Raw genomic sequence first — 21,794 nt, 5'->3', positions numbered from 1 at the left:
TGCTTTAGGAAAAACTTGTTCATTTTGTGAGATTAGTCATAATGTACATTTGTTAACATCAACTTTATAATTTGTTCTTATCGATAATTAAAGATACTAATTGTTTAAGTTATGCATAGATAAGCTTGAGAAACAAAGTTTTGCAACAAAAAAAGAAACGAATAAAATATTATCTTAGTTTATGCATGATTATCTTATATTTTCTCCATTTATTTAACTTTGCACTATTTACATTGGGCACAAATGTTAAAAAAAATTGTAAAACAAAAATTACTCATATGATAACAAATAAAAAAGAGAGAAAATATTACTTCCTCCATTTTTTTATAATTGCACCATCTTGGTTTTAGCACTATTCACATGTTCTTATATAGTTATTTTTTGTGATGTATATGTAAGAAAAAATATATTCATGTGGGATCTTGTTAGATTTGTCTCGAAATATACTTTTAAATTATCAAATTTTTATAATTTTTTAAAATTTATAATGAGAGATATTAGTGGTTAAAATAGAGCATTGGCAAGCGTGAAATCCCAGATGGTGCAATTAAAAAAAATGGAGGAAGTATGAAAGTGTTGTTTATGAATCCTGAGGTAAATGCTGCCAAACAAAAAAAGAATCCTGAGGTAAGTAGGCAACTGGACAACTGGTCAAAGCAGTGGAAAGAAAGAGAGAGAAAGAGAGAGAGTCTTAAAAATTCAACACGCTTACTTTCATAGCAACCGGCAACGGATACTTTTACAGTTTTTACTCACTCCTTAGACTTTCGTCTTTTTTGTCAATGGTTAGCTAGCTTCGCATTCTTTTTCTTCCCTAAAACCGAAAATCTGTCATTCCTAGGGTTTTTATCTCTCCTGGTAACTCTCTATTTCTCTTTCTCCTGCTCTAAATCTGCTGATTTTTTTTAATTAATTGAACAAATTTCCAGAAATTATCTACGGAGTACTTTTGTTTGCTGTTCTTCTCTTTGGATTTTCGATCTGGTGAACTAGTTATGCGTACCAGATTACTAGAACTTTTACTGTTTCTTTTTTTGCTCGAATTCATCTTCGATTCGTAGAAATGTAAGGAGAAACAAATTTGACCTAAATGTTATTTTTTCCTGGAAGTTTTGTTGTTCTTGATTTAGGTAGCTTTCGGATTGATTTCGTTTAATTGATACTCAATTGATCAATTTTTATTTTGTTGTAATTGAGAGAATCATTTGATTTTGAATATTAGCACCACTATTTAAGATTAATCATGCTTATGTCTGCTGATGAATTGGTAATAATTTGATTTAGACTTGCTTTGATGAATAAATGTGATTGATTTTTCAACTGAATACAGGATTACTTCTTGTTCTGGGTGTGTTTTATAAGAATAGATGCTGGCTGAACATCGGATGAGCTCGATTTGAGGGGGATAACTCTCGGTGGTACTCGTTTTTAGACTTTAAGTAGCATTTGTATCTGTTTCATTTCTTGTCATGGATTCTAGATTGGTACAGAATCAGGCGCGGGAATCGCCAACTGAGAGTGCCAGTTCACGTGATACGTCACCTACTGCTGATGGAATCGTGACGAAGAAGCGGGATAATGAGAGGAATGATAACGATTGTTTTGAGCAATCAGTAGTTAGGAGGATCTTTACAGGAGATAAAATTACCCTCCGTACCATAGCTGAGGAAAGAATCGATGTCATCTCTGAGAAAATGCAAATTCTTCCAGATGAACACTTTGAAGAGCTGAAGAATGGCCTGCGTGTTGTTCTTGAAGGGAATGGCGGCTCACAACAGCGGGAAGAATTCTTGGGCTTGCAGAAGCTTGTTCAAAGTAGGTCAGACTTGACCCCTAAGACATTGCTACGAGCTCACCGTGTGCAACTTGAAGTACTTGTTGCTATGAAGATGGGAATCCAGGCTTTCTTACATCCTAATGTCTGCCTTTCTCAAACTTCTCTCATTGAGATTTTTGCCTATAAGAGGTGCAGAAATATTGCGTGCCAAAATCAGCTCCCTGTAGATGACTGTACCTGTGATGTGTGCACAAATAAAAGTGGTTTCTGTAATGTATGCATGTGTGTGATATGTACCAAGTTCGACTTTGAAGTGAATACTTGCCGATGGATTGGCTGTGACTTATGTTCACACTGGACTCATACAGATTGTGCAATTCGTGATGGATTAATTTGTATGGGTACTTCTGCTAGGGTTGGGACTGGACAGGCTGAGATGTTGTTTAGGTGTAGGGCTTGCAACAGGACCTCCGAACTTTTGGGTTGGGTTAAAGATGTGTTCCAGCACTGCGCGCCCACTTGGAGCAGGACAGCTCTTATGACGGAACTTGACATAGTTGGCCGTATTTTCCGTGGAAGTGAAGATGTTAAAGGTAGGAAATTGTTCTGGAAGTGTGAGGAACTTATAGAAAAGATGAAGGGTGGACTAGCTGAGGGAACAGCTAGCAGAGCGATCCTGATGTTCTTCCAAGGTACCAATTCTAAATTGATTCCCATGAGATCTTATCCTCTATTTGAAATTTGAATATGCATGATTGCAAGTTTTGAATCTGCAATAATATTCTGTGATTGAATGCGTGTTAAATCGGACTGGAAAAGGTTTTTGATTGATTTATTCTCAAGGGAATGATAATGCTGCATTATAAGCCTATAATATCCTTTTCTTGCTTTTTCACAATGATCTGCGCCATGCTAAAAAATGATGATTCTCTTCACAAGTCGCTAACAAAAACTAAAGAACATAATCAATGACCAAATCAATTGAACTATTTGTCCCCTGTTTCAAGAGCTCGAGACGGACCCATTGAGAAATGCAGGAATAGGAGAAGGTGGAAGACTGTTAGCACCACAGGAGGCCTGTAAACAAATTGCAGAAGTTGTACAGGAAGCTATAAGGAAAATGGAAATGGTGGCTGATGAAAAGCTGAGGATGTTGAAGAAAGCCCGGCTGGGTCTTGAGACTTGTGACCGTGAGCTTGAAGACAAAGCAAGGGAAGCGTCAGAGCTGAAGCTTGAGAGGCAGAGAAGGAAGCAGCAGATAGATGAGCTTGAAAGCATAGTGAAACTTAAACAGGCAGAAGCAGATATGTTCCAGCTTAAGGCTGATGAGACTAGACGAGAAGCTGAGATGCTCCAGAAAATCGCTCTTGCTAAATCAGAGAAATCAGAAGAAGACTATCGCACTAGATACCTTAAACTTAAGCTGAGTGAAGCAGAAGCGGAAAAGAAACACCTGTTCCAGAAAATGAAGGCTCAAGAGACCTCTCGTTCTCTGCATGGAAATGATACTAATGACTCTTCACAGATGTTTGCTAATGCGCTAAAAAATGTGTACAATGTTTCTTCCAGTGCTGATTGCCAGACTAATGAGAGGAACTCTGGAAGAAAAAATTCGTGAAAGATGATATTGTATCATATCTTTTGAATGGTAGGGAAAAGATGTCGTTTCTAGGACTTATCAAGGTGCAAATGCAGGTACTGGTTCATTCACTTCATTCCTTAAGTTTTTGCTATTTAATTGGCAGTTGTATTGAAGTAGGAAAAGCCGAATGTACGAGGTCTTGTTTGTAGTCGGTTCCTGTGTTTCTTTTCGGCATGAAATGTATTTGCTGGCTGTAATTGACAAACTGGTTTAGTATATATATATATATGAGCATAATTTATATATTATTGATGATGCTGCTGTAATAATACGTGCACTTCCTACAAGTATGTGTAGACACAGAGAGCTATTCCATGATAATACGGAGACTATGGCTGTACTCTAGAGGCCGATGCTTGAAATTTTGTTTAGATCAAATTATACGAAGAATGTTACGCTTGACTTTGTGGATGTTCAAGTTAATTTTTTTACGCATAGCACACCCGGTTCACTGGAGCTTAGCATCCGACCCGTGTCGCACACCTTGCTTATGGTGGGTGAGTCTCCCAACAAGAGTTTCTGCATGTTCAAGTTAATTAGTCATTTGTTTGTGCATTTTCTCCATTGACCTACTTTGTCCTAACATCCGTCCATCCCGAGTAACCACTTTTTATATGATGTCTTTATTTGGACTTGTAATTAACTTGAAAAGATCTAGTATAAGTTAACACCTAACAACGTGTCAAAATCAAAAGATAAAGAGTAGAAAAAGAAACATACGGATTAAACTCTCTAGTCATCAGTCATCTAATACGAAGTATAATGGTAACCATCGTCAACCTACCGCTGTTTATAATATGATTCAGATCTTCTAAGTAGCACGTCACTTAATACACACATTAGCTGTTCATTTTTGTTCTTGGCCTGTTAAGCATAAAACTAAAGAGATTAAATGTATGATTAGAAGCAATAAAACATGAGATTTTTAATAGGATTAGTAAGTGGCAAAGTAATCATGCAAACATTTTAATTAATCATTAGTGTGTGGCCCAGGCGTTGCTCCGAGTGTTTTTATTTTTATTTTTCTGTGTGATAAAAGAGATTATATATATATGAGATCGAAATTCAGGTTTCATCCAGTAAAAAAAATCCCCCTGAATTGTTAAAGTTTTGAGGATGAGGGTAAGATACCTAAAACATGGGATCGAATCTCCTTGACATCATTTGCCCTATATAGCTCTCGATTGCCCTTCGTCCACTTTAAATTGGCTTGAGGGAAATTCATTGAATTCACTCTACATTTGGTTACTGATACAAGAGTACCAGTACGGAGTATTAGAATTCTGGTTTTTGACAATTAGGAAGAAGATTGATAAAGGAAAATTTTCAATTTTTTTATTACACTATTATTATTTAATATATTGCAATTATAACTTAAGGATACAAAATCTTTTAGAATAGGATGTGTATAGTTGACTACGATTTGTTGATTGTTGTAATTTCCTTGCACTATCTATATAATATACTAAAAGAGAGGAAATCAATGTGGTGATGACAAATGTCACTCATTGATTGACCTCTCTTTTAATTTTAAAAAAAAATAGTCTAAATTTATTTTGTCTTATTAAGAAATAACCAGAGAAGATATTTTTGATTTCCATTATAAAACTTAAAGATTATGTTGATAATAGATATCCTAAAATATTACGTACGTAGTAAAATTGCAAACTTCCAAGAATTCTATTTTTAAAGATTCATATATTATGTTAAATATTCTCTCCTAAACCTAAAAAGTTGATTATATGTTATTTAATTAAAAAAAATCCATGTCATTATATTATTTTGACTTAGTTAAGAATATTATGCAAAATATATGGACATATATTTATGTAAGTAATCAGAGGCTTAGCTAATTAATGCACGAATGTTTCGATTATCTACGCTATTATATAATAAATTATGGCAAATTAACATGCAAAGATGAAAATGCTAATATGTTTCTTGATTATTAAGGCATGAAATTGGAAATTATATAATTTATATACTCCTTGTATATATATTATCATGAATGTCACAATCAAAGAGTTTTTATATCGGCGGACAATTTTTTTATTAATGTCGTTTATCATATATTATAAGATAAATGAATTGTCTCCAGTATAATTAATATAAGTCATACAGGTACATGGTGCAACATTCGAAGTATGTCATAGTCATATATACATAGTAGCTTTTCGGTATAGTATTCGTATATGGCGAATTATGATTAAAGTTAATCATCTAGAATAGACCATCTAAGTATGCATATTCAGAAAGGCATTTATACGCGTAAATTTGCAATCACGTCATACATTGCTAATAATTAATATTTTTTTTATATTATCTAAGTGTGTAATTAATATCAAACTATATAAAAAGTAAAATATGTTCTAAAATGATAATTCAAATTGCCGTAAATAATCATGATCATCTTAAAGTATTTGAACGACTATTTTCTAAAATATGCCTAGCTTGCCCATATAACTATCTAAAGATATTTGAATTACTAAATATTACTTAGCTGTATATGACTATCTACATCATTTAACAAAATTACCAAATATGACCTCTATTCTATAAGGGAAGATGGGATGATTTGGTGTCCGTGTAAAAAGATTAAAATGAACTCATTAAGTAATACATATCACATTCAATAAAATATTCATTTCAAACAAAATCATATTGTTAAGAAAGTAATTATTTATTTAAGGAATAGACTTAAATTAAGAAAAGTAAATAAGCTGAGTTAAAAATTTAGAAAAATAGGAAAGTAAGGAAATTATCAATAAATACAACTTATGTTAAAATTTTCTAAAAAAATAAGATTAAAATTAATGTTGAGATTCCTCTGAAACTAAAAGAAAAATTAGTCAAAATTGTGCAACTACTAAAAAACATTGATAGTATTATTATAAAATTATTATATTATTAATATGCTTGCAACAACATAAATATTTTAAATATGTTAATGCAAAGGATTGCCATATAACTTGTATATAAAATTTCGTGCAAATTTAACATTTTGGTATGTAAACTGTGCATCACACTTTATGATTGGGCGAGTTTGGTTTTAGGTTGGGATGACGAAGAAGATAGACATAGATGCATGATTGACTAATATTCACTAATAAATAGAGATTTGGTATTGATGAGCGGGTTTAAGGATATCATGTACCCAACTAGGTGATGGAGCGAGTTTAAATTTACTAGATTTGAAAACACTCACTGAATCCTAATTATGTATGTCACTTTTTAAATAATTTTATCAACATTTCAATTTTAATAACCCATAATAAATTTATGTCAATATATTCTAAAGTTAGCTGAAAAATAAAGTATATTATCTATCAAATATAGGGATGTTAGATTGTTAGCGAGACGAGTTTTTTGGGAGATCCCCTGCGGATCCTTCCCATGGCCGAGCGGGGATGGAAGAAAGTTTGGTGGGTGATGTGATTAAAAAATGTATTCCACGCGGGTAATGAGGCAGTGATGCATTTTAGATTGGACATTTCTTCCTTGATTATCCTTCAACTAATCCATTATAAATATATCAACATTATTTTACTACTCCTTTTTATTCCAATTTAATCGTCACACTTTCTTTTTTCGAGCGCCCAATTTAATTTTCATACTTCTTTTATGACATGAATTCACTAATACATTACATCTCTCTTCTCACTATCAAAAAATAAGGTCTCACTTATTCCCTCATTCAATTAAAATACTTTTGTGTTTAAATATTACAGATAAGCTAAAATCTACTTATCTTATAAAACTCCGTGAAAACTTAATGTGACGGTTAAATTGGGACTGATAGAATACTATCCTACACATTATGTAGAGTAACATTTTGTTTATTTACTCAATAGGAGTCTAGGGGAGGGTTTGAGGCGAGTGTGGATATGTGGATAAGTGGTGGAGCAGGGATGGACGAGATCCGGGGAACAAGTTGGAGCCATGATTTTGTATCATCCGAAGAAACAAAATATACCAAAAAGTTTGATTTTTACCCCTCGAGACCGGGATTGAGAGGGGTGACTATCGTTTCTATCACTGGTGGCTCGGATGAAGTTGGAATTTTTTAGGCGGGCACGATGTAAAGGGCGCGCCCCGCTTCAAAGTCATCTCTAGCTAAATAAAGTAAATGGTGGGGTATTGGGGTTATGTGTTAAGTGGTCGGATAATGAGGCAACTGAGACGAGTATTGAGTAGATATGAAAAAAAAATTGACACAAGTGACAAATGAGGATGAATATAATTTTGTCCACGCACCCTTTTTTGTTTTAATTTTTTAATAAATAAGACACCGAATAAGGGAATAACGAAATTATCCGTCATTAATTAGCAGAATATCTATAACCTCTATTTTAATGATTATTGTCTACCACTATAGTTTATATTTCACATAAATTTATATTTAGATTACAAACCGTGCATCGCACGGGTACTATACTAGTTATAGTCATTAAACAGGAGCTAGGGATATCATGAAGTTGTTCAAATATCATGAAGTGGATTTATTTTTGCTATCAATGAATCATTTTAAATGTTCCACATAAATTTATATTAAAAAATAAGTTTTATTTATATTAAGTAGGTTCAATTGAATACACAAGTAGAAAAAAGCCCCGCCATTGTATTGATTAAACTATCCTACGTTATGTATTCAGCTCAAATTGTATCATTGTGTGGAGTCAACTTTATGAACTACTTTCTCCGTCTCTAAAATATTACCCCATTGTGAATTTTTGGGTTAAAAGTTTTTATTTGAAAATTTTGACCATAAATTTTCATTGCCATATACTCCGTAATTATGTGGGGTTTTGTTAGATTTGTCTCAATGTATACAAAAAGATAGAATTTGACCGGCAAGTAATTTTAGGAGGGTGGGTTGAATTTATTAAAATAATATTTCTTCTGTTTTGAAATACTTGCAACGTTTGTCACTTTTACGCACGCCAATGCACAATTTTGATCGTTAATTTCTTAAATTCTCTTCAAGAAAAAATTATAAAAAGTTGTTATTTTGAAAATACATATTGAGAATAATCTAACAAGATTTCACATGACTATGTTTTATCTGATATATAAATCACCAACAATAATCAAAGTAGAACCTGTAAACAGTGTAAAAATACAAAATGTTGCGAGTATTTATGAACAGAGGAAGTATGAAAATAGAGAATTGAGTTAATATTTATTGTAAGAAGTTGATAGTGGGTGAATTATTTGTTATAATAGTAAAAAGAGTATGTGAGTAAGTGTGGGATCACGAGATGGAAATAAACATTAATATAATTGAAAGTGGGACCATGACATGCACAAAATAGAAAATATATCTTTTAATAAAATACAACGGAATAGGAAAGTGTATCTTTAAATAAATACGGAGAGTATCTATTTTTTTATAATTTTACGCGTGTAAAATTAGAGATATTAACGTTTTAAGTCATGCATTAAAGACCGTGAAAAGTCAAATAAAACAATTTTTTAGAAAATGAGGACGTAATTCATATTCTAATGGTGAGTATTACGATCTTTGTATAGTTTTATTTAATCATTACGTAGAGGTCATTTGTAGGCTCCAATAATAAAACTTATCCTCTCATATCTCAATAGTTTTTCTTTTTATTTTGGTGGTGACAAAAATAATAAAACTTATCCAAAACTAATTTTGATTTGATAGGAAGGGGCTCACGATGAAAATGATGTCATCCAATAAAATAATAAAATGAAGAAGAATCAATTGGTTACTCCCTTTGTTTCAAAATATAGTACATATTTTTCATTTTGAGCCGTATTTAAATGTTGTGTCTACTTTTATAATTTTATATTTAATCAATTGATTTTTTTTCCAAACATATCTTTGTCAAACAACTTAAATACCCCAAGTGTCCTACTTTTACTTACAAAATGTAATCTAATACTTAAGTTTTGCACCATAGAAAATAGTTTGGTCCAATAATTAGTGAAAATGTGGTCTCATAATTTATTGTTTTTTGTCTTTTTGTATAAAGACAAAATAAATTGTGTACTTTTGAAACATTTCATGTATAGTACAACAATACTAATAGTTTATCATATTATTTTCCAAATTTTTTAATTTCGTGAAAAATATGAAACGAACACCATATTATGAGACGGATGGATTAATTGTTAATACTTAATAGTAAAGATGGCTGTGGACCGGGTCGGGCCGTGCTTCGTGCCGAGCCCACGGGCCGTGGGCCTAACCGAGCCGGGCCCACGCCAGGCCCACGTTGTTTTGTGTCGTGCCGTGTCGGGCCGAAAAGTTAAAAATAAGGCCCAGGCCCAGCCCAAGCCCACGTGCTTTCGTGCCGTGTCGGGCCGACCCGTCGTGCCTAAGGCTAATTTGACTAAATTTAACGTGCTTTGTCGTGCCGGGTCGAGTCGTGCTGTGCCTTGTCGTGCTTTTTCCAAAAAAGTAAGGCTCATGCCCGGCCCACGGCCCACGACTTCGTGCCCGTGCCGGGCCGTGCCTTTTGTGTGCTCGTGCCGGGGCGTGCTTTTTTCGTGCCGGGTCGTGGTTCGGGCCGGCCCGGTCCGGCCCACAACCATCTTTACTTAATAGCATTCGAATAGAGAGGTTAGAAATATTGCTTTTTTGTATAAGGTGAGGGAGAGGAGAGGACCCCCTCGTAAAAATAGAGCTTTCAACAAACAATGATTCCATTTCTCAATAAACAACAAAAACATTCCTACTTGGGCACCTACCCTTCTCAACTCTCAACTCTCAACGTCTTTAAACGTCACTACATCATATCTTTCAACTCTTTTCTCTTATTTGTACTCCCACTGCCGTGTCCCTAAACAAAAACTATCTTGAATAAATCCAATCTAATTCAATATATATATATAAAGGAGACATATTTGCTGAATTATTAGAGCACTATATAGAATACTTATTGGTTTTGGCCAATGAAAAATGAGATTTCTAATTTATTTTTAAATTTAAAAAAATAGCTAAGTGTCATGTATATAATTACGGATATTTCATGAAATAACCCCGAGTTTTGTCATAATTCACCAAACGCCCATCAAGTTTCAATAATTCATAAAATACCCCTATCTCAATACTTAATACCCCAACTACCCTAGTGACGTCATCAACCCCAATTTAACCAATTAATCCCTAATTAACCCACCCATTAACCCATTTCTCCCTTTTTCTTTCTCGCTTCCCCTTTCTTCTTCCTTGGCCTTTTCTCCATGGCTGCCCCTTCCACCCTCTTCCCAGATCCCCAATTAACCACCACCACCAATGTTTCCGGCGCTTGCTCCTCAACAGCCCAACAGTCAAATTAACCCCAAATTCTCAATCTTTTTTGAATCAAAATCCAACCCATTTCATTAATTTCTCAGTTCATCAAAACCACTTCCCGACTTCAAATCAATTGCACAATTCGAAAGTTAAGGGTTGAGGTTTTGCGCGATATGTTGGGGAATGCGTTGAAACCGGATTTTTTAGCATACACGACCTTGTTGGAGGAGATGTGTAGGGATGGACAGGGTGTTGATGCATTAGAGCTTCTCGAGGAGTTTAGGAAGACGGATGTATCGATGGGGGAGAAGGCTTATAGAACTTTGTTGGATACATTGCACTTCGTGGATCGGTAGGTAAAGGATGATGTTCGTACTTAGTTTTTGTGTTCCGAATGGAATCATGCTCATCAATTTTGTTCTGGTTGATGAGTTCGGAGTTGATAGAAATTGGCTTTGAGACATGATTGCTATTCAATTAAGTGTGATATATTCAATTAAATCCAATTGCATCAACAACAACATGTTTCATGGAGCTTTCTTCAACTCGTATTATCACAGGTTTCAAGGTACATGGATTAGGAACTGGATGATACAAAATTTGCCCCAAAAGCTTTGTAGAATTGCAGGTGCAAATAGAAGTCCCTTTTGGACGGTGAAGGTGGGAAGAAGAAATGGGCAGCCTAAACTGGAAGAGGAATCGAGGGAGTGGAAGAGGAAACGTGGGAGAGAGAAAAAGAAATGGGTGGGTTAGTGGGTTAATGGGTGGGTTGATTAAGGAGTTAATTAAGGGGTTAATTATGGATTAGTGAGTTAATTAGATGTTAAGTGGTTTATTATAGGGTCGATGACGTCATTTAAAGTATTTGGTGTATTCAGTATTGAAATAGGGGTAGTTAGGGTATAAAGTATTGAAATAGGAGTATTTTATGAATTATTGAAACTTGATGGGCGTTTGGTGAATTATGACAAAACTCGAGGGTATTTCATGAAATTTCCGATATAATTAATTAGGTGGTACGTGGATATTAGGTGCCACGCACATAATTTAAGTATGTTAATCAATAATGAATGCTTTCTATACTTCCTACTTCCTCGAAGTAATTACATAATTACATAGTATAGCCTTTTGTTTAAAGAGCAAAATGCATGTTACAAAAAGATAATCTGTAATAATTAATATTTAATTATTTAGGAGATCCGTAAAGAGCCTTATAAAGATTTAGGAGATCTTTAATTATTTATCCTCTTTTTCAAATTAGACTAACCCAAATCCAAAATCCATAAGAGAACTATTTGGTGATAAAGGTATACTAATTTACAATTTAAATAATAATAATAATAATAATAATAATAATAATAATAATAACTTCATCCGTTCCTTAAATATTGTTCAATGGTTGATTTCTCTTCTTTGGGGAGCTGGATAAGGATGTTGTAACGTTGCTGAAGTGGATCCAGAAGTTTTCTAGGACTCAGGACATTGGGGCTCGTGTTGCTGTTCATATTTTCACCAGGATAGGCTTTGCTATAGCCAGAGGAATGGGGGGCCATATTGTATCTCGGCTTCCCACTAACTATTTGTAAATTATTTGACTTTATTGGCATTTGATTTATAATAATAATAATAATAATAATAATAATAATAATAATAATAATAATAATAATAATAATAATAATAATAATAATAACAAAACCTCTCAAACCGTGCGATCATGGGGCGTTTAGGGCAGGGACGTCCATAATCCGGCAGCTTTGCGGCGGTAGTCTGGTTCGGAGAAGGGTCACGGCGGCGGTCAAGGTGTCAGGTATCTGTTGGGTCCATTTTCAGGCGGTTATTTCGACTTCTTTGGTGCAGTTTTCGTGAGTTTCTAGGGCAGTTTTCAGGCATCTTTTCAGGCAAGTATTCAGGCGACGGTGAGGGGTGGTGGTATTGGGTTAGGTTTGTGACGGAATTAGGACCAGTGTTGGTGGTATTGGTCGGTTCCGGGATCAGTTTCAGGCGGCGATTGCGGGATCAGTTGCGGGTCAGTTTCCTCGATCAATTTCCGGCGGCTCTCAAGCATTTGCGTTTGGTTAGGGTCACGTTGGTGGTGTTCTGGACGGCTTTGATCAGTTTCCGGCGGAAGTGTGGTGGTCCAGTCAGTACGGACGTGTAGGTGTTTGTTGTTCACGTTGGTCATTGTTTCCGGCAGTGTAGGTGTTAGCAGCGACTCAGTTTCCGGCCGTGTAGGTGTTTGTTTTTCACGTTGGTCATTGTTTCCGGCAGTGTAGGTGTTTGTTGTTTACCACGTTGGACTCCGTTTCCGTCCGTGTGGGTGTTTGTTGTTTACCACGTTAGTCATTGTTTCCGGGAGTTTGGCAGTTTCGGTGGGTTCCGTTTCAGATTCAGTGCGGTTGGAGTGCTTTGATATGGCGGCTTCCGTGGAGAAGTTTCATTGCCCTTTTGTGGGTCTTAGCGGGTGCCAGGATGGAGGTGGGCGTGGTTTGGTGAGGAGTTCTCTGATCACTCACTTACGGGATCGTCATTGTTGCTCTGGTGTGCGGGATGTAACCCGTCATTCCCTTACTACCAATTTGCAGGTTTTTTCTACGGCTGAGGTGACCTTTCGTCGTATGGGTATTTGGCTATGTGGAGATTGTTTCAAGACACATACTCAACGTACTAGGTGTCGACATGGCAGTGGTTCTAGTACTGTTTTTGTGGACCCACCTGATTCTGGGGATGGTATTTTTCGTTTTATTCTCTATGGTATTCAAAAACCGCAAGCTCCTGCTTCCGAGCTGTCTTCTTCTGATGCGCCTCGAGAACATCATTTTTCTTTTGATGTTGCTCTTCTAGACACTTTATTTTCTAAGCGATTGCGCTCTGTGAAATCCATCCCTCCCAGATGTCGTTTGGATTTTTCGCGAGTTCTAAAAGGGCGCTTGATAAGGTGATTTGCAGACCTGATGACATCGCTTGTTGGGTTCAGTTGCTTGTGTTACCTCTTTGTGTCCTCACGACTTTTTCACCGCGAAGTAATCGTGAGTGTTCCTCTGGTGTTCGGCGGCGACGACAGGAAGAGTGTATCACCTCTGCCATTCGTTCTTGGGGTGAGCCTGGTGGTTCCGAGCAACTAGTCATAGACACATTGGCTAGTGTGTCTCCATTGGATGTTGACGAAGACCATGATTTGGCGGAGCGTAATATTAAGCAATGCAAGAGAAAGATTTCTGATGGTCACTACACTGCTGCAGTTAGGGTTCTTTCTTCCTCGGGTCTTGCCCCTTACAATGATGCTACCCTTGCAGATTTGCGAGCAAAGCACCCTTCTGTTCCACTCCCTACCTTACCGGATATCCCTGTTGATCATCACCTTACTGTTAGGTTATGATACATATGACAATTCATAAATCATGCGGAAAAACCATTTAGCCAGGAATACATATTATTTACACATAATCATATAGCATAGTTTAGATGCATACTCTTTGTTGCGTGCCTTCCCTAGCTGCGCCCGAACCGAACAAGAACAAGTCTTTAGGACTCCAAGTGTCGTCCCTCCGTAGGTAGTCCACAGCACGTCCGGATCCGCCTTAAGATTGACCAACTAGAATCTCCCTTAAGGTACTAAAAATTTCGGCACTTTTGAGCAAGGAATGTGTCTGAATTTTTCTCTCAAAAACTCACTTTGAATACTTGAAAAACTTTTTTTATAAATTGTGAACCCAGGCCACATATTTATAGGGGTATGGAAAGAGAATTGGAATCCTATTAGGATACGAATTAATTAAATTAGAATCCTAATGAAACTCTTATTTAATTAATTTATCAAATAGAATTAGGAATTTAATCATTAAACGAATCCTGTACGTTTTAGGTTTCGTATGTGAACACAAACACCCATGCACGCACAGCAGCCCACGAGGGGCGCCATGCGCGCGCGCGCACAGCCCGAGCATCGCAGCCCACGACTGCCGCAGCCTTGGGCGCGCGCTGGGCCTGCCTTGCGGTGGGCCTGGCGCAGCCTTGGGCTGGCGTGTTGTGGCGCGCGTTTCCCTTGCTGGACGTGGGCCTGGCTTCGTGCTGGGCCTTCGTCTAGCAAGCTCGTCCGATGCTAATTCGTACGACGCGCTTCCGATTATTTTTCCGATTCCGGAATTCATTTCCGATACGAACAACATTTAACATTTCCGATTCCGGAATTAATTTCCGTTTCGAACAAATATTTAATATTTCCGTTTCCGGAATTATTTTCCGATTCCGATAATATTTCCGATTCAGACAATATTTCCGTTTCCGGCAATATTTCCGATTCCGGCAATATTTCTATTTCCGATAATATTTCCCGATACGTACCATGTTTCCGTTTCCGGCAACATATACGACTTGGATAATATTTATATTTCCGATACGATCCATATTTCCGTTTCCGGCAATATCATCGTTTCCGGAGTATTCATTTCTTGCCTGCGACGATCTCAGCTCCCACTGAAACCAAGATCCGTCGATTCCGAATATCCATAGATGGAGTATTTAATGCCATTAAATACTTGATCCGTTTACGTACTATTTGTGTGACCCTACGGGTTCAGTCAAGAGTAAGCTGTGGATTAATATCATTAATTCCACTTGAACTGAAGCGGCCTCTAGCTAGGCATTCAGCTCACTTGATCTCACTGAATTATTAACTTGTTAATTAATACTGAACCGCATATATTAGACTTTATCATTGAATGCATACTTGGACCAAGGGCATTATTTCCTTCAGTCTCCCACTTGTCCTTAGGGACAAGTGTGCATTTCCTAATTCCTTTGTCGCTCGATGCTTGCTCTTGAACATAAGGTAAGAGTTGTCATCCTTATTATGTCCAGAGGTGTTCCTCGGTTTCAGAGTTCAACTGATCAAATAAACAGATAATCATAGCCTATGATTCATCCGAGCACGGCCATGCATTTCACAGTTTCTAGCTCTCCGAGTGGCCTTGTACAACTTTTAAGCATCTCATCCCGATTTATGGGAGGACAATCCCAATCTTGCGATCTTGAGATTAGACTTCGTTTGATAGGTGATTACCTGAGCGTTGCCTTTATAGCCTCCTTTTACGGTGCGACGGTTGGTCAACGTCAAAGTAACCAGTTCTCAAACAAGTAATCTCAAATCACTCAGGTATTGAGGATTTAGTGTCTAATAATTTTAATGAAATTTACTTATGACAGATTTTCATCTCTTACAGTAAAGTTTCATAGGTCTTGTCCGATACTAGTCTTCCCAAAGTAAGTATCTATGCAAATGATTATGACATTGCCATGTCCACATAGTTCAAGAAACAGAACTACTAGTCATCTTGCATTCTAATCGTCTAACGTTTTCTATGCGTCCAATTTTATAGAAAACTCCGACTAGGGACCATTTTCAACCTTTGACATTCAAGTTCACTTGACGACATTTCTTAGTCACAGGACTGGTCCTGACAGTCTATCTTGAATATATCGTCAAATTGAAGGGACTCATCATTTAATAAACCACAAATTAAATGGAAAAATGAATTCTTTTCATTTATTGTGAATGATTAACCAATAATGTTTTACAAAGATTTAAACTCTAAAACTTTAAAACATTAAACAGAGACATCAAAGCCATTCTCCAATATGCTTGATTCCCATAGCTGCAGTGTGCGAGTTGTGCTTCGCCTGCGGCAGAGGTTTAGTCAATGGATCTGATATGTTGTCATCAGTTCCAATCTTGCTTATCTCGACTTCTTTTCTTTCAACGAACTCTCGTAGAAGGTGAAATCTACGAAGTACATGCTTGACTCTCTGGTGGTGTCTAGGCTCCTTAGCCTGTGCAATAGCTCCGTTATTATCACAATACAGGGCTATTGGTCCTTTAATGGAGGGGACTACACCAAGTTCACCTATGAACTTCCTTAGCCATATAGCTTCCTTTGCTGCTTCATGTGCAGCAATGTACTCCGCTTCAGTTGTAGAATCCGCAATGGTGCTTTGCTTAGCACTTTTCCAGCTTACTGCTCCTCCGTTGAGACAGAAGACAAACCCAGACTGTGATCTGAAATCATCTTTGTCGGTTTGGAAACTTGCGTCCGTATAGACTTTAACAATTAATTCATCATCTCCACCATAGACCAGGAAGTCATCTTTGTGCCTTTTCAGGTACTTCAGAATATTCTTGGCAGCAGTCCAATGCGCCTCCCCTGGGTCTGACTGGTATCTTCTCGTAGCACTGAGTGCATACGCAACATCCGAGCGTGTACATATCATAGCATACATTATTGAACCAATCAATGATGCATATGGAATCCCATTCATTCGTCTACGCTCATCAAGTGTTTTTGGGCACTGAGTCTTGCTTAGAGTCATTCCATGAGACATGGGTAGGTAGCCTCGCTTGGAGTCCGCCATCTTGAACCTATCAAGCACCTTATTGATATAAGTGCTTTGACTAAGTCCAATCATCCTTTTAGATCTATCTCCTGTAAATCTTGATGCCCAATATGTACTGTGCTTCTCCTAGATCTTTCATCGAAAAACATTTCCCAAGCCAAATCTTGACAGAGTTCAACATAGGAATGTCATTTCCGATAAGTAATATGTCGTCGACATATAATACTAGGAAAGCAATTTTGCTCCCACTGACCTTCTTGTATACACAAGATTCGTCTGCGTTCTTGATGAAACCAAAGTCACTGACTGCTTCATCAAAACGTATATTCCAGCTCCTGGATGCCTGCTTCAATCCGTAGATTGACTTCTTTAGCTTGCATACCTTTTTAGCATTCTTCGGATCCTCAAAACCTTCAGGCTGTGTCATAAACACAGTTTCTGTTAAAACGCCGTTTAAGAAAGCAGTTTTGACATCCATCTGCCATATTTCGTAATCGTAATATGCAGCGATTGCTAACATTATCCGAATAGACTTTAGCATTGCAACTGGTGAAAAGGTTTCATCGTAATCCACACCGTGGACTTGCCTGTAACCTTTTGCAACCAATCTAGCTTTGAAATCTTCAAGTTCCCATCCTTGTCCTTTTTCAGTTTGAAAACCCATTTGCTTCCAATGGCTTGGTAGCCATCTGGCAAATCGACCAAATCCCATACTTGGTTTTCAGACATGGAGTCTAATTCAGATTGCATGGCTTCTTTCCATTGCTTGGAGCTAGGGCTCGTCATAGCTTGTTTGTAAGTCGCAGGTTCATCACTTTCAAGTAATAGAACGTCATAGCTCTCGTTCGTCAAAATACCTAAGTACCTTTCCGGTTGAGATCTATATCTTTGCGATCTACGCGGGGTAACATTTCTAGATTGACCATGATTCTCACCAGATTCTTCTAAAGATCTTTGAGTTTCATCCTGAATGTCATCTTGAGCATTCTCTAGAGTTTGTTGTTCGACTCGAATTTCTTCGAGGTCTACTTTTCTCCCACTTGTCATTTTGGAAATGTGATCTTTCTCCAAAAAGACACCATCTCGAGCAACAAACACCTTGTTCTCAGATGTATTGTAGAAGTAATACCCCTTTGTTTCCTTTGGATAGCCCACAAGGATACATTTGTCAGATTTTGGATGAAGTTTGTCTGAAATTAATCGCTTGACGTATACTTCACATCCCCAAATCTTAAGAAAAGACACATTTGGAGGCTTTCCAAACCATAATTCGTATGGAGTCTTTTCGACAGCTTTAGACGGAGCTCTATTTATAGTGAGTGCAGCTGTATTTAGTGCATGTCCCCAAAATTCTAATGGAAGTTTGGCCTGACCCATCATTGACCTGACCATGTCTAGCAAGGTTCTGTTCCTCCGTTCTGACACACCGTTCCATTGTGGTGTTCCAAGAGGAGTCAATTCTGATAGAATTCCACATTCTTTCAGATGGTCATCAAATTCATAGCTCAGATATTCACCGCCTCTATCAGACCGCAGTGCCTTAATCTTCTTGCCTAATTGATTCTCTACTTCACTCTGAAATTCCTTGAATTTGTCAAAGGATTCAGACTTATGCTTCATTAGGTAGACATAACCATATCTACTGAAGTCATCAGTGAAAGTGATAAAGTAGCTGAAACCACCTCTAGCATTTGTACTCATTGGTCCACATACATCTATATGGATTAAACCCAATAGTTCATTTGCTCTTTCTCCAACTTTAGAGAAAGGTTGCTTTGTCATTTTGCCAAGTAAACATGATTCGCATTTACCATAATCCTCTAAGTCAAATGGTTCTAGAATTCCTTCCTTTTGAAGTCTTTCTAAGCGTTTCAAGTTTATATGGCCTAATCGACAATGCCACAGATAGGTGAGATCTGAATCATCCTTTTTGGCCTTTTTTGGTATTTATGTTATATATACTTGTTTGTCGTGATCTAATAAATAAAGTCCATTGACTAATCTAGCAGATCCATAAAACATCTCTTTAAAATAAAACGAACAACTATTGTCTTTTATTAAAAAGGAAAATCCCTTAGCATCTAAGCAAGAAACTGAAATGATGTTTTTAGTAAGACTTGGAACATGGAAACATTCTTCCAGTTCCAAAACTAGCCCAGAGGGCAATGACAAATAGTAAGTTCCTACAGCTAATGCAGCAATCCATGCTCCATTTCCCACTCGTAGGTCGACTTCACCCTTGCTTAATTTTCTACTTCTTCTTAGTCCCTGTGGATTGGAACATAAGTGTGAGCCACAACCTGTATCTAATACCCAAGAAGTTGAATTAGTAAGTATACAGTCTATAACGAAAATACCTGAAGATGGAACGACTGTTCCGTTCTTCTGATCTTCCTTTAGCTTCAAGCAATCTCTCTTCCAATGCCCCTTCTTCTTGCAGTAGAAGCATTCGGATTCAGAAGTGGGTTGACTGACCTTCCTCTTTACAGATTTGGCGCCATTTTGCTTAGTTGGGCTGGCCTTGTTGCCACCTTTCTTAGCATTCCTCTTCTTTCCAGATTTCTTGAACTTGCCCCCACGCACCATAAGCACTGTTAGGTTATGATACATATGACAATTCATAAATCATGCGGAAAAACCATTTAGCCAGGAATACATATTATTTACACATAATCATATAGCATAGTTTAGATGCATACTCTTTGTTGCGTGCCTTCCCTAGCTGCGCCTGAACCTAAAAAGAACAAGTCTTTAGGACTCCAAGTGTCGTCCCTCCGTAGATAGTCCACAGCACGTCCGGATCCGCCTTAAGATTGACCAACTAGAATCTCCCTTAAGGTACTAAAAATTTCGGCACTTTTGAGCAAGGAATGTGTCTGAATTTTTCTCTCAAAAACTCACTTTGAATACTTGAAAAACTTTTTTTATAAATTGTGAACCCAGGCCACATATTTATAGGGGTATGGAAAGAGAATTGGAATCCTATTAGGATACGAATTAATTAAATTAGAATCCTAATGAAACTCTTATTTAATTAATTTATCAAATAGAATTAGGAATTTAATCATTAAACGAATCCTGTACGTTTTAGGTTTCGTATGTGAACACAAACACCCACGCACGCACAGCAGCCCACGAGGGGCGCCATGCGCGCGCGCGCACAGCCCGAGCATCGCAGCCCACGACTGCCGCAGCCTTGGGCGCGCGCTAGGCCTGCCTTGCGGTGGGCCTGGCGCAACCTTGGGCTGGCGTGTTGTGGCGCGCGTTTCCCTTGCTGGACGTGGGCCTGGCTTCGTGCTGGGCCTTCGTCTAGCAAGCTCGTCCGATGCTAATTCGTACGACGCGCTTCCGATTATTTTTCCGATTCCGGAATTCATTTCCGATACGAACAACATTTAACATTTCCGATTCCGGAATTAATTTCCGTTTCGAACAAATATTTAATATTTCCGTTTCCGGAATTATTTTCCGATTCCGATAATATTTCCGATTCAGACAATATTTCCGTTTCCGGCAATATTTCCGATTCCGGCAATATTTCTATTTCCGATAATATTTCCCGATACGTACCATGTTTCCGTTTCCGGCAACATCTACGACTTGGATAATATTTATATTTCCGATACGATCCATATTTCCGTTTCCGACAATATCATCGTTTCTGGAGTATTCATTTCTTGCCTGCGACGATCTCAGCTCCCACTGAAACCAAGATCCGTCGATTCCGAATATCCATAGATGGAGTATTTAATGCCATTAAATACTTGATCCATTTACGTACTATTTGTGTGACCCTACGGGTTCAATCAAGAGTAAGCTGTGGATTAATATCATTAATTCCACTTGAACTGAAGCGGCCTCTAGCTAGGCATTCAGCTCACTTGATCTCACTGAATTATTAACTTGTTAATTAATACTGAACCGCATATATTAGACTTTATCATTGAATGCATACTTGGACCAAGGGCATTATTTCCTTCACTTACTGCTTCCTCCGCTGTTGTTTTGGAGCAGATTAAGGGCTTTCCGCGTGGTACTTCGTGCGGTAGGGATGGCTTGCGTGCCCAACACCTTTTGGATTGCTTGGGTGGTGCTGCTGTAGCTGTTTCTGATGAGTTGGTGGATGCTATCACTCAGGTAGTTAATCTCTTTCTTGCTGGAAAGTGCCCTGCTGTGCTTGGAGGATACATTGCTAGTGCTCCTCTTACGCCACTTGTTAAGCCTGGTGGGGGTATTCGGCCTATTGCTGTGGGCACTATTTGGAGGCGCCTTGTTTCTAAGGTCGGGGCTGCTTTAGTTGGTCCGCGTTTAGGAGCCTACTTTGGAGGTATACAGTTTGGAGTTGGGGTTCCAGCAGGTGGTGAGGCCATTCTCCATGCTGTCAATCGGTTGGTTGAGGCTCGTGGGGCCGATGTTGGCCTCTCTATGTTATTGGTGGATTTTCAGAATGCGTTCAATTTAGTTGATCGGTCGGCTTTGTTGCGTGAGGTTCGGCTTCATTGTCCTGCTCTTTCGCGTTGGGTTGAATTCTGCTACTCTTCTCCAGCGCGGCTGTATTATGGGGAGCATACCTTGTGGTCTTGTCAGGGTGTGGAGCAAGGGGATCCTCTCGGCCCTTTGCTTTTTTCTTTGGTTCTACATCCATTGGTGTGTCGCATCAGAGACTCATTTGATCTATCTCTTCAGGCTTGGTACTTGGACGATGGCACTATCGTTGGTGACAC

The 21,794-nt window shown here is 37.8% G+C and overlaps 1 protein-coding gene across 2 annotated transcripts; it reads left to right on the top strand.

Annotated features, from left to right (window-relative positions):
• Positions 1–664: 664 nt before the first annotated feature.
• Positions 665–3,667, top strand: LOC110805729 (OBERON-like protein). Of its 2 annotated transcripts, none has more exons than XM_022011351.2 (3): positions 665–858; positions 1,331–2,469; positions 2,785–3,667. In XM_022011351.2, exons 2-3 carry the CDS (start codon positions 1,470–1,472, stop codon positions 3,393–3,395), a joined length of 1,611 nt encoding a protein of 536 aa, XP_021867043.1. In that variant the 5' UTR covers positions 665–858; positions 1,331–1,469; the 3' UTR covers positions 3,396–3,667. The 2 variants fall into 2 exon arrangements, with proteins under 2 accessions (XP_021867043.1, XP_021867044.1); XM_022011352.2 differs by having other exon boundaries at positions 849–1,065.
• Positions 3,668–21,794: the final 18,127 nt, after the last annotated feature.

Source organism: Spinacia oleracea, chromosome 2 (assembly GCF_020520425.1).
Source record: "Spinacia oleracea cultivar Varoflay chromosome 2, BTI_SOV_V1, whole genome shotgun sequence".
NCBI classification, from domain to species: domain Eukaryota; kingdom Viridiplantae; phylum Streptophyta; class Magnoliopsida; order Caryophyllales; family Amaranthaceae; genus Spinacia; species Spinacia oleracea.
The sequence above is the reverse complement of the archived record's forward strand: the minus strand, read 5'-3'. Positions and strand labels throughout refer to the sequence as shown.